General features: G+C 42.1%; 1 protein-coding gene across 1 annotated transcript; it reads left to right on the top strand.

Moving 5' to 3' along the window:
• Window positions 1-1516: 1516 nt before the first annotated feature.
• On the top strand, window positions 1517-2896 carry LOC137536760 (zinc finger BED domain-containing protein 4-like). The gene has a single exon (XM_068258969.1). It carries the CDS (start codon window positions 1517-1519, stop codon window positions 2894-2896), a length of 1380 nt encoding a protein of 459 aa, XP_068115070.1.
• The last annotated feature ends 11229 nt before the right edge of the window (window positions 2897-14125 follow it).

Raw genomic sequence — 14125 nt, 5'->3', positions numbered from 1 at the left:
GGAGACTTCTGCAGGTGAGTAAATGCTGCCCACATTAGCATAATTTACTGGTGATTATCTCCTTATCTCCTACGATTATCTCCTGGTGAACGCTGGCCGCATTACGATTATCTCCTGGTGAACGCTGGCCGCATTACGATTATCTCCTGGTGAACGCTGGCCGCATTACGATTATTTCCTGGTGAACGCTGGCCGCATTACGATTATTTCCTGGTGAACGCTGGCCGCATTACGATTATTTCCTGGTGAACGCTGGCCGCATTACGATTATTTCCTGGTGAACGCTGGCCGCATTACGATTTCCTGGTGAACGCTGGCCGCATTACGATTTCCTGGTGAACGCTGGCCGCATTACGATTATTTCCTGGTAAACGCTGGCCGCATTACGATTATTTCCTGGTGAACGCTGGCCGCATTACGATTATTTTCTGGTGAACGCTGGCCGCATTACGATTATTTCCTGGTGAACGCTGGCCGCATTACGATTATTTTCTGGTGAACGCTGGCCACATTACAATTATTTTCTGGGGAACGTTGACCACATTACGATCATTTTCTGGGGAACGCTGGTCACATTACGATTATTTCCTGGGGAACGTTGGCCACATTACGATTATTTCCTGGGGAACGCTGGCCACATTACGATTATTTCCTGGTGAACGCTGGCCACATTACGATTATTTTCTGGTGAACGCTGGCCACATTACAATTATTTTCTGGTGAACGCTGGCCACATTACGATTATTTTCTGGTGATAGCTGGCCACATTACGATCATTTTCTAGTGAACGCTGGCCACATTACAATTATTTTCTGGTGAACGCTGGTCACATTACGATCATTTTCTGGGGAACGTTGACCACATTACGATCATTTCCTGGGGAACGTTGGCCACATTACGATCATTTTCTGGGGAACGCTGGTCACATTACGATTATTTCCTGGGGAACGTTGGCCACATTACGATTATTTCCTGGGGAACGCTGGCCACATTACGATTATTTCCTGGGGAGCGCTGGCCACATTGCAATCATTTCCTGGGGAACGTTGGCCACATTACGATCATTTTCTGGGGAACGTTGGCCACATTACGATTATTTCCTGGGGAACGCTGGCCACATTACTATTAATTCCTGGAGAACGCTGGCCACATTACGATTATTTTCTGGGGAACGCTGGCCACATTACGATTATTGTATGGTGAATCATTGCTGCATTATAATTATTTTATAGTGAATCATTGCTGCGTTATGGTTATTTTCTGGGGAAAGTCTGCCGCATTACTTTTATCTTATGGTGAATCTTTGCTGCGTTACGATTATTTGCAGCAGGGGGGCACCACACGGGGAGGGGGGCGCCACCGGCATTCTCGCCTGGAGTGAAAAAATGGCTAGAGACGCCCCTGCCAACCGCTATCCATAGTAGAGGATAGAGGTTTCAGAAAGTTGTTAAACCACCTAGAGCCAAGATATGTCATCCCAAGCAGGAAACACTTGGCAGAAAAGGTAATTCCACAGATGTATGAAGAGGTAAAGACAAAAGTTGAGGACCTTCTAGGAAAAACCAATTTTATTGGACTCACAACAGACATGTGGGCATCTACGTCTTGTGATGACTACCTCAGTTTGACAGTACACTTCTTAGATGAAAACTTTCAGTATCATCACTTGGGCTTGGAATGTATTCCCTTTCCTGAGGTTTCACATACAGCATCTGCAATTGAAACTTTCATTACCACTACTCTGAAAGATTGGAATCTGTCACAAAAAGTTGTGTGTGTCATGAGAGACAATGGTCCTAATGTGGTAGCAGCTTTACAGCGCAGTCCATTTCACCATTTGCCTTGCCTGGCTCATACCTTCCAATTAGTTCTAAAAGATGGTTTGCTGAACAAGACTGAAATTAAAGATATTATGTCATCCTGTCGGAGCATTGTAGGACATTACAAACACTCTTCTAAAGCCATGAAAACCTTACGATCTGCTCAAGCCAAGTTAAATACAAAACCTCGTCGTCTGATACAAGACGAACCAACTAGATGGAACTCTCAGCTTCACATGCTAGCTCGTCTCATGGAACAAAAGCAAGCTGTTTTACTGTCTGCTTCAGACCTAAATTTTCAGGTAGATCTTACTGCTCGGCAGTGGACAGTTATAGAAGAAGTGATAAGAATTCTAGATGTCTTTGATAAAGCAACTTTTGTGGCCAGTTCAAGCCAAGTCACAATATCCGAAATAATACCTTTAGTGAATAGTACTATTCGTGCATTGCACACCTTCAAATCCAGTGTTGGTTCTGTACAGGGATTTCGCAATGATTTGCTCGCATCTATGAGAAGGCGCTATCACTCTGTTGAGTCAGAAAAATTCTATGCTCTTGCTACCCTACTGGATCCCCGATTCAAGGGAAATGTTTTTTTTAACAGAGAAAATCTGGATGCAGCTAAATCAACGTTGGCCATTGAAATTACTGATTTGAGTATGCAAGTCGAGGATGCTGATCTTTGTACATCAACACAAGGACTAGTAAGAGACACCAGTCAAACATCAACAGAACAACAAGGAGGTCATAGTATGTGGAGCTACTACTCTCAACTGATGGTACCATCTTCCAACAGCAGTGAGCAGAGTTGCCGTCTATCCCCGGAGGAAGAAATTAATGCCTACCTAGCAGAACCACTGCTTCAACCATCCTCTGATATTTTCAAATACTGGAAGGAAAACAAAAAATATCAGAATCTGAGAAAACTCTCTAAAAAGTTCTTAATCACACCACCTTCAACTGTAATCTCAGAAAGACTATTCAGCACATCTGGCAATATAGTTGATAGGAAACGGAGTAGATTGGACCCAGAGCGAGTTCGTATGCTAGTTTTCCTGAACAAAAATCTTCCTTGAACAGAGTTGTTTTTGGAAATATTTTTTTTCATTTAGGAACAGTTACAGTGGGTAAACAATTGTTGCCAAGATTGGAAAAAGTTGTAACTTGTTGTTATGTTGTTTGGCATTGTTCATTGAATGCACTTTATTTTAGTAAGTGTAAGAAATAGATATGAAAGAGGGTGCTATCTATGTTTAAGATTGAGGGATATGGACTCTGCCATGTTTTATCAAGCGGGTGTCTCAGGTGTCAGCTTGCAGGGGTGGTGACAACTGGCCCCCTGTTCAGCTGCAGTGTTCTGGGCCTTCTGGCCTATTATCTCACATGCTTCCGGGAGTCCAGTGATGTCAGACTTCTTGTCATCACTCAGCTCTCCCCCTAGTATTGGCATGTCTTTTTGCATTCACTGTGATGCAGGAAGAGGTGCCATGAAGTAGGGGACAACTGCGTGGTAAAAGGAAGTCTGGCATCAGTGGACTCTGGCTTCCTATACTTGGGGCAACTATTCCAGACTACCTATATTGGGGGTAACTATTCCATGCTACCTATACTGCAGGCAACTATTCCAGGCTATCTATACTGGAACAACTATTCTAGTCTACCTATACTGGGGGCAACTATTCCACGTGCCGTTACCTATGCAGGGGGCAATTATTCCCGGCTACCTTTGCTGGGATAACTATTACTGACGACCTATATTAGGGACAACTATTGAATACTACCTAAACTGGGAGAAACTATTCCAGGCAACCTATATTAAAGGCAACTGTTCCAGACTACCTATACTGGGAGAAACCATTCCAGGCTACATATACTAGAGGCAACTACTCCATACTACCTATACTGGGGGAAACTATGCCTCACTACCTATATGGGGGGGGGGGGGGGGGCAACTATTCCAGGCTACCAATGCTGGGGGCAACTACTCCAGGCAACCTATGCTGGGCTAACTACAGACTACCTATACTAGGGGCAACTACTCTATACTGGGGAAAACTATGCCACACTACCTATATGGGGGGCAACTATTCCAGACTAGACTACCAATGCTGGGGGCAACTATTCCAGGCTACCAATGCTGGGGGCAACTACTCCAGGCAACCTATGCTGGGCTAACTACAGACTACCTATACTAGGGGCAACTACTCTATACTGGGGAAAACTACGCCACACTACCTATATGGGGGGCAACTATTACAGACTACCAATGCTGGGGGCAACTACTCCAGGCTACCTATGCTGGGCTAACTAGAGACTAGTACCTATACTAGGGGCAACTACTCCATACAACCTATACTGGGGAAAACTATGCCACACTACCTATATGGGGGGGGCAACTGTTCCAGGCTACCAATGCTGGGGGCAACTACTCCAGGCTACCTATGCTGGGCTAACTAGAGACTACCTATACTAGGGGCAACTACTCCATACTACCTATACTGGGAGAAACCATTCCAGGCTACCTATACTAGGGGCAACTACTCCAGGTTACCTATACTGGGGGCATCTATTCCAGGCTACCTATATTTGGGGCACCAATCCAAATCGGGGGTGCACATCCACACAAGTTTGCCTCATGCACTGGAGGCAGAGGATCCACTTAGCAACCAGGCTACTGGTATATTGTTTAAGAAGTAAATGTGGCAGCCTCCATATACCTCTCATTTTATTTGAACTTGAACTGGCCACAAAAGTAGCTTTATCAAAGACATCAAGGACTCTTATCACTTCTTCTATAACTGTCCACTGCCGAGCAGTAAGATCCACATTAATTAGGATTCCTAAACATAACTCTGAAATCTCCAAGACCAATCTGCACTTACTTTTGTGGACAGTCCAAATTTTAGAATTTAGACAGTTGTCCTTTTAAGGTTATACTGGGGGAAACTGCCACACTACCTATATGGGGGGCAACTATTCCAGGCTACCAATGCTGGGGGCAACTACTCCAGGCTACCTATGCTGGGCTAACTACAGACTACCTATACTAGGGGCAACTACTCTATACTGGGGAAAACTATGCCACACTACCTATATGGGGGGCAACTATTCCAGACTAGACTACCAATGCTGGGGGCAACTACTCCAGGCTACCTATGCTGGGCTAACTAGAGACTAGTACCTATACTAGGGGCAACTACTCCATACAACTTATACTGGGGAAAACTATGCCACACTACCTATATGGGGGGCAACTGTTCCAGGCTACCAATGCTGGGGGCAACTACTCCAGGCAACCTATGCTGGGCTAACTAGAGACTACCTATACTAGGGGCAACTACTCCATACTACCTATACTGGGAGAAACCATTCCAGGCTACCTATACTAGGGGCAACTACTCCAGGTTACCTATACTGGGGGCATCTATTCCAGGCTACCTATATTTGGGGCACCAATCCAAATCGGGGGTGCACATCCACACAAGTTTGCCTCATGCACTGGAGGCAGAGGATCCACTTAGCAACCAGGCTACTGGTATATTGTTTAAGAGACCTATCTGCACTCACTTTTGTGGCCAGTCCAAATTAATAAGTTGCCATTTAAAGTATTTCTTTCTGTGTTACTGTGTTTACTAGGTATTTTGAAGGAATACTTTGTAAAAGAAGTAAGTGTTATATTTATTCTTCAATTTTGAGAGTAAAAAATTAGTTTCCTCAGTTTGGATGACTGTTTCTTCCATATTTTTGTACAAGATTCGTGAGATTCGGGATTTGAAAGGTTCGAGATATTCGAGAACCTTTTCAGATTCGGATTCGAAAAAATTGTGGATTCGTCCCATCCCTACTTACAATAATATCCTTTTTTTATATAACTTATTCTTACTGTTCCACTCTTGCAGTCTATTCCTGCTGGAAATATGGCACGCCGCTCTAAAAACCAGTCATAAGCCCATAGAAAGGGGCGAACTTTAAGGAAAAAAAAAAAGGGTCATTGGGTGTTACAAATATGAAATCGTATTCTATTTCAGCCCCTCTTGACCTAATAACCCTGAATATTGACATTCACAAGAAAGTTCATGACATCGTCTGCATTTGCACTCTTCATGAAGGTATTCCAATCACAGTAGACATTGTCTGAATAAAGAGCATTCTAGAAGATCTCCATCCTCAAGATCGAATTGTCATTCTAGATCCAGGTTGACTCGGCAAACTCTGCCTCCACTCTTCTCCAACCACTCGGCAGGAAATTCAGCTTACTGGAGGTGGGGAAGAATGGCGCTGCTGGATACGATTATTTGTGTGAATTTTTCTTCTGAAAATTCTGAAGACAAATCTGAAGGATCCTTTAGAATATTACATATTTATGAAGCAAGCAGTAAGAGGGGAAATACGTTCTCAATCACCAGTTGCAGTTCCATTAACTTCACAGAATGACAGATCTTTCCAAGTTGATTCTAGTCAAGAGGTTGATTCTAAAACAGAAGTTAATGGTATTTTTCACTAAAAAACGTTCTACAGTATAAAGAACCAAAAGATCCTTCCATAGAAGTAGGTAAATATTATTCACATATTACTGAGGTTGGACTTGCCTTTCCTTTAATGAAAGAAATCAGAAGATTCTTGAAGAAAGGAGAAAAGTCGATAATAAACAGGAGGAAAATCTGGAGATATTCCTCAAGATAGAAGACTCAGGGAACAAAGATTTGTACAGTGAAATCCGTTCCAGCAAAGATTCAGGAATTTTTGTTCCTATAAACCAGATAAGAGTTAAAAAAAAGTTGCAAATTTCTCAGTCAGTAGAGTTGGGCCGAACGGTTCGCCTGCGAACGGTTCCATGCAAACTTCCGTGGTTCGCGTTCGCGTCCCGCAGGCGAACCTTTGCGGAAGTTCGGTTCGCCCCATAATGCACCATGGAGGGTCAACTTTGACCCTCTACATCACAGTCAGCAGGCCCAGTGTAGCCAATTAGGCTACACTAGCCCCTGGAGCCACTCCCCCCTACTAAAAGGCAGGCAGCGGCGACCATTACGGTCACTCGTGTGCCTGCATTAGTGAGAGTAGGGCGAGCTGCTGCACACTCTCTCTCATAGGGAAAGATTAGTTAGGCTTAGCTTGTCCCTGGCTGCATACCTGTTCTGTGAACCCACCACTGCATACCTGTTCAGTGAACCCGCCACTGCATACCTGTACTGTGAACCCACCACTGCATACCTGTACTGTGAACCCACCACTGCATACCTGTACTTTGAACCCACCACTGCATACCTGTACTGTGAACCCACCACTGCATACCTGTACTGTGAACCCACCACTGCATACCTGTTCTGTGAACCCACCACTGCATACCTGTTCTGTGAACCCACCACTGCATACCTGTTCTGTGAACCCACCACTGCATACCTGTTCTGTGAACCCACCACTGCATACCTGTTCTGTGAACCCACCACTGCATACCTGTTCTGTGAACCCACCACTGCATACCTGTACTGTGAACCCGCCACTGCATACCTGTACTGTGAACCCGCCACTGCATACCTGTTCTGTTCAGTGAACCCGCCACTGCATACCTGTTCTGTTCAGTGAACCCGCCACTGTATACCTGTTCTGTTCAGTGAACCCGCCACTGCATACCTGTTCTGTTCAGTGAACCCGCCACTGCATACCTGTTCTGTTCAGTGAACAGTTTGGTGTGTCAGTGTGAAGCAGTACCTTAATTACACTACCTGATTGATGTATACACATGCAAGATGTTTTAAAGCACTTTAGGCCTGTCATTTAGCATTCAATATGATTTCTGCCCTTAAAACGCTGCTTTGCGTCAAATCCTGATTTTTCCCAGGGAATTTTGGCGTGTATCCCACTCCGCCATGCCCCCCTCCAGGTGTTAGACCCCTTGAAACATCTTTTCCATCACTTTTGTGGCCAGCATAAATTTTTTTTTTTCAAAGTTCGCCTCCCCATTGAAGTCTATTGCGGTTCGCGAACCGAACCTTCCGCGGAAGTTCGCGAACCCGGTTCGCGACCTAAAATCGGAGGTTCGGCCCAACTCTATCAAATGCAGTCAAGATTGCTCCAGCTAATCGACAAACCCAAGGAAAGTCCTTTTGAGTCCCCATCCATCCACACTTCTGAGGGCGGAGTTTCAGGCCATCTCCAAGGGTTATCGGTGGAGATTTAAATCACTCCGCAAGATATGTTTATGCTTACCCATCTTCCATCATCCAGAGAGAAAAAAGTCTGTACTCTTCAATATGCCAAACAATTAATAGTGCAAGATGCAGTACTAGAGGTACCTTGCTCACAGAGAGACAAAGGGGTGTACTCTCCTCTATTGTTGTTCAGCAAGAAAATAGAAGTTTGGCAACCTGTCAAAGATCTGGAATCATTTAAACGATACCACAACTGACATGTGGCATAATGAGATAGACATGGGTATGTACAGTGCCTAGCACACAAATAACTATGCTGTGTTCCTTTTTTTCTTTCTCTGCCTGAAAGAGGTAAATATCAGGTATGTAAGTGGCTGACTCAGTCCTGACTCAGACAGGAAGTGACTACAGTGTGACCCTCACTGATGAGAATTTCCCCCTTTTTTATCTCTTTCTTGCTCCCAGAAGCCATTTTTTTCTAGGAAAGTGTTTTATAGTTGGAATTTCTTATCAGTGAAGGTCACGCTGTAGTCACTTCCTGTCTGAGTCAGGACTGAGTCAGCCACTTACATACCTGATATTTACCTCTTTCAGGCAGAGAAAGAAAAAAAGGAACACAGCATAGTTATTTGTGTGCTAGGCACTGTACATACCCATGTCTATCTCATTATGCCACATGTCAGTTGTGGTATCCTTTAAACAAGTACACACTGCTTCCAAATTACAAGATAGAATCTCTGCAATCCATTATCCTGACAGTCCAATAAAACCATTTTCTAGTTCCAATAAACTTAAAAGATGATATTTCTGTATTACCATACATCCTCAGTATCAACATTTTTTTTGGGTTTGCAATTCAAGACATTCATCTTTCAGCAAGGGAATGTTTTCAAGTCTTGGAAATGTTAGCAGCTACAATAATGATGAAGTGGCCACACTGGCACATGATGCATTTTTCAACTCCCTTTCTTACATTAGTGGGGCAGAATGTTTCTACAACAGAAAATGGTGATTTTCCATATCAATGAAGAATTCCCTTATCTGGTGTTGCAATCAGGATTATTTACTCAATGGATTTTCTGATTCTGTACCAATTGACTTATGTTTCAGGGATGCTGGTCTATTGGGATGGGGAGCATGGTGCCAAGACCAGTTGGTTCAGTCCAGATGGCCATGTCACCCCTTAACAAACAATTCAAATCCTTTGGAATTAAAAGCTGCTTGTTTAGCCCTTCAAGCTTTTGCACATCTTCTAGTAGGGAAAACAGAGTGCAACAGGACAGTCAATTCTGCCACAATTTTTCTCCAGGAACCAGTGTCAAGCAGCAATGGGAATAGATGCTCTATCACAGTCTTGGTCTCCTCAGCTTCTGTACGCTTTTCCTCCAGTACCAATAATCTTTTGGTTCCTGAAGAAACTTATGAAGGAAAAATCAACAGTTATTTCGAAAATTCTATATCGGCCGCACAGACTGTGGTTCCCACTTCTTATCCGTTATTATCTCAGACAGAGCCACTTTTTCTCTCGGTCGCTATGAAACTGTTGCCTCAGAGCCGTTGTTATCTCAGCCAGCACCTCACAATTTTTTTTCTTTCTGGTGGCCTGTATATTTAAGGAGAGAAGTTAACTAAGTTAGGATGTTCCAAGACAGCAAGGAAAGTATGAATGAATGTGGTATGCCAGAAAGTCTGGAAAAGGTTTTAAGATTTTGTTTCTTTTTTTTTAAACAATATTTTATTGGAGTTTTGCTTTTTTTTTTCGCCAATAAAGGTTACAAACATTTTGTGTTACACAAGATGCCATGCATTCAGAAAAACAAAGACAGGTATTGTTTCTAAAGCTTGCTGAACACATCAAACAACTTTTTTGATTTACTTTTCTCTTATCTATGAAATATTTTAGCTTTTTCTTCTTACAGAGGCTAACTTTTCCATTGTAACCTTCTCCCCTCCCTTTCTCAAAACACCCCCCCTCCCCCCGTCACCGTTTCTCTGGATGTGTAAAAGATTGACCACAAAGGTTGACCTTCTAATATGTTTGGCGTTTTGTTCGGTCTCTCTTGTATACCTTTTGTTGCACCTTAGATGGATGATATATACATGGATTTTTTTTTGATTTTTTTTTTTAGACTTTGCGCTTTCCCAGATTGCCTTGCAAGTCTCTGATTGCATACCATGCGGTATATTTGTATGGGTCCATTATATTCGTGATCTCTTGACTCATGAAGGTGGACGTAATAAACTTTTCCCAGGTTGCAAAGAATTTTTAAGAAGATTTCTCTTTATGTAACTTTGTTTCCAGGTTGTCCAAGTGGAACAAGTGCATTAGTTCTTCCTTAAGATCCCAGGTTGTAGGTGCGCTGAAATAAATCCACTTGTTGTAAATCACCTTCCTTGCTGCTATTAGCATAAGATGAGTTAATTTGGAAGGCGGCTTGACAGTCGTTGTACTTGATGCTGTTGGTGTCTCAGCTATATAGTTAAATAGGCATAGCTGGGGAGATAACTCAATAGAAATATTGCAAATACTTTGTATATAATTTTTAACCTTTTTCCAATATCGATTAATCACATTACAAGACCACATACAATGATATAGTGATGCGTTTGGTGAGGAACATTTGGGGCATTCAGCTTTATAGTGTGATGGTGGGTTTGTATATTTTATATCGAAAGCGTATTTAGCTCGGTTTATAAGCTTATAATGGGATTCTCTCCAATTTTCACTAAATACTTTGTTTCTAGAGACAATTTTGATCCATTGTCCCCATCAGAATATAATATTTTAGACTTTCTTCAGGTGGGATTTCACCTTGGTTTTAGCTACAACACCTCAAAGGTCCAGGTGACGGCACTGTTCTCATTTTCTGGAGACAAGAGGGCCTTAAATCCTTTGCAGCAATTCTTAAAGGCCCCTCTTAAAATGAAACATCCTAGAAGAAATGTATATCCCAAATGGGATTTAATGTTGCTGTTGGTTTTCCTTCGTTTTCCTCCCTTTCATCCTAGTTTGCAAGGATTTAAGCTTTTATCATGATCAAGTTACCCTAATGCTAGTGATGAACTTTTTACCCAAAGTGGTATCATCAGTGCTTTACCTAGATAATGATTGTCTTTATCAAAGAAAAAAGGTAAAAGCTAATCTGTCTCTAATACATCCTCTGGATGTGGCATGCTCTTTAAAAAGATATCTGCAGATCACAGAATCTTTCAGACAATCAAACCAACTCCTGTTAGTTCCTTCTGGTTACAGAAATGTGTGTGTGTGTGTGTGTGTGTGTGTGTGTGTGTGTGTGTGTGTGTGTGTGTGTGTGTGTGTGTGTGTGTGTGTGTGTGTGTGTGTGTGTGTGTGTGTGTGTGTGTGTGTGTGTGTGTGTGTGTGTCACCTTGAAAATCGCTCTGATCTAGCGTTTTTCAGAGCGTTTTTCCACTTTTCTATACTTTAACATTGAGGCAGAAACTCCTTAGAAATCTACAAAATGCTGCAGTCCCCGAGTTTGCGTTTGTCGAAAAAACGAACCGCTCTGGTGTGCACCATCCCATTCACTTTCATTAGCCAAGCGGTTTTTCCCTTGCAAGCGTTTTAAAAAACGCTCCAGAACCACTCCGGTGTGCACCAGCCCTATAACTTAATCGTGGGCATTTCTTGCCGGTGTGTCTACAGCCACAATCTTTAAATCTGCAGGATGGTCCTCGACATATAATTTTGTTGAATATTAGAGTTGACCCTTCAGTCCTTGGCTCTTCAAATGTGGGAAAATTGATAATTTCTTATCCTACTAATGTTAAAAAATAGTGTTACTTTACCCTCCCTGTTTGTTCTTGCTAGTTAAATCCCATAGTATGCTGCCATGGAAGCACCAGGGAAACAGGAAAATTAGTACTTACCTATCGGAAATTTTCCTTTACTGGTGCATTTACATGGCAGCATACGAACCCACCCTCAAAACGGGGAGGACTATAGTTACTAGAATACTGGTGGGTGATACACTCAACAAATTTATAATTGTGGTGTCCAATGGGGTTCAGGGGCAGGGCCAGAACCCATAGTATGCTGCCATGGAAATGCACCAGGAAAGGAACATTTCCTATAGGTAAGTATTCATTTTCCTGTATTTTTCTCTGTAGGTTACTTTCCATGCTGATTCAGCTTCCTATACAATTTGTTCCATTTTATTATCTCTGGTGTCATTGGAATGCACTATACACCAACATCACACAGGGATGTACCCAACAGCAGCAAATATGTCACTGTAATACATTTCAGAATGTAAATCGTGTGAGGAAAGAGTAAGTATTTTACAAAGGGCAAAAATGTACTATAATTTTAATTATATTTAATTTAAATCTGACTATACATCTTAAGAATTTATAAATGAATATTGTAAAAAGAAAAAAAAAAAAAAAAAGGCAATTTTATTCATTTCATTTTTTTTCAGTACAGCTCCTCTTTAATCTTATTAGCAGTGCCCATTTATTTGTTAAAATTAACAGCCATTCTTTTCTAAGGCCTCTTTCATAGTAGGACGCTGCGTTTCAGTGCGACGTTAAGGTCGCACAACCCGGCCCCAACGCAACGCATATAGACTTTAACTTGGACGTTATTATGCGTTCTTTAACACTGCGTTAAGTGTTATGATGTACACGTGGTGTAACCTTATTGGCGCTCTTTACATGCGATGTTAATGTTCCACATTAAAAACGAACAAAAAACAAACAAATTAAGATTGAACTTTAAGAACTACAAATAAACAAAAATCCCCCCCAAAATATATAAAAAACAAGAGCATGCGCAATAACAAAATAAACACAAAACATGTGTATTTATGTTGGAAAGAAGACGGCACATGCGTTACATTTAAAAAAAAAAAAAATACTGAGCATGTGCAACACAAATAACACAGCAGATTCATTGCTAAACCCACAGCATGCAGCACTTTCTAATAACGCTACACGTTAAACAAATGCAACGTGTGCACTGTGAATGTCGCACAGACTTAGTATTGTTGTGCGTTAGTCTGCGTTGAAACATTTTCTAACGTGCGACTTTAACGTCACACTGTGAAAGCGGCCTTAATCTGTTCTGTTTTCTGTTTGATCATGCACGGGATGAAATGCCTGCAAATTTCTAAAGGACTTAAAGTAAAACCTGATCCTGCTCTCTCAATAATTAACATTATATTTTAATAAGAAATCCTGAACTTTTTCCAAAGTATAAACTACTATATATGCTCCCAAAGTCTCAAATGGAAACAAAATTGCAGAAAGACTGCAAGCATTTGCATATGACATGCATTTTTTATGCATTTGCATTTTATGTGATTTGTTTTTCCATTTTTCATGCATTCTTTAAGCATTTTTAGTGCAGCAATCCACTAATCCAATTTTGTACACAATAAGTAGCTAGTTAGTATTGTTGTATTTTCTGTTTATAATGCTGTGGGTGCAATATGATGAGCTTTTTTTGTTTTGTGTTGTAGATTGGATCCTCCTTTAGACCTGGTCCACACTAGGTCCGGAAACGTATCCGTGGCTGCGTTTTTCAAACCTGATGAAAAACGGAGTCCCGGATACTAATGTTCAAAATAGCAGCCAGCCTCACCCAAGTAAAAAACGGATCCGTCTGCGTTTGCGGGGACCCGTTTTCAAAACCTGAACGGAAGGTCCGGATCTGCTGCATTTTCACGCAACGGATCAGGACCATGGATACACGCAGGGGAAGTGAAAGCAATGAGAAAACGCATCTCCAGCTCCACAGGCAAAAAACTGATGTGAAAACTGATAGCCTGAGCTTTATGATTGGCCCAAAAAAATCCTCCCACTCCTTCCTAATGATGGAGACGTTTTCTGTCAGGGAAAAACTGAACGGAAACTGATGCAAAACTGATGCACTTTCATCAGTTTGCAGTACGGTGGGTACTTCCCCTAATCTTCCCCTGATCCGGACTGCAGTGTCCGTCCTGAAACTGTGTCTAGTGTGGACCTAGCCTAAGGCCTCGTTTCTATCTTAATGCTGCAGGCAATGCAGGTGGCCTCCCCAATACACAACACTGCGCTACTCTTCAATTCTTCCCAACGCGATTCTCCAAAATGAAGGGAATCACATTGCAAATGTGTCAAATGTGTGCAACCATGCGTTGTGATAACGTGGTGAAT

The sequence above is a fragment of the Hyperolius riggenbachi genome, chromosome 10 (assembly GCF_040937935.1).
Source record: "Hyperolius riggenbachi isolate aHypRig1 chromosome 10, aHypRig1.pri, whole genome shotgun sequence".
NCBI classification, from domain to species: Eukaryota; Metazoa; Chordata; class Amphibia; order Anura; family Hyperoliidae; genus Hyperolius; species Hyperolius riggenbachi.
Note: the sequence above shows the minus strand (reverse complement) of the source record. Positions and strands in the feature narration are given on the sequence as shown.

Coding starts and splice junctions, on each gene's coding strand:
- LOC137536760 (XM_068258969.1), top strand. CDS start 1,517: ATGTATGAAGAGGTAAAGACAAAAGTTGAGGACCTTCTAGGAAAAACC.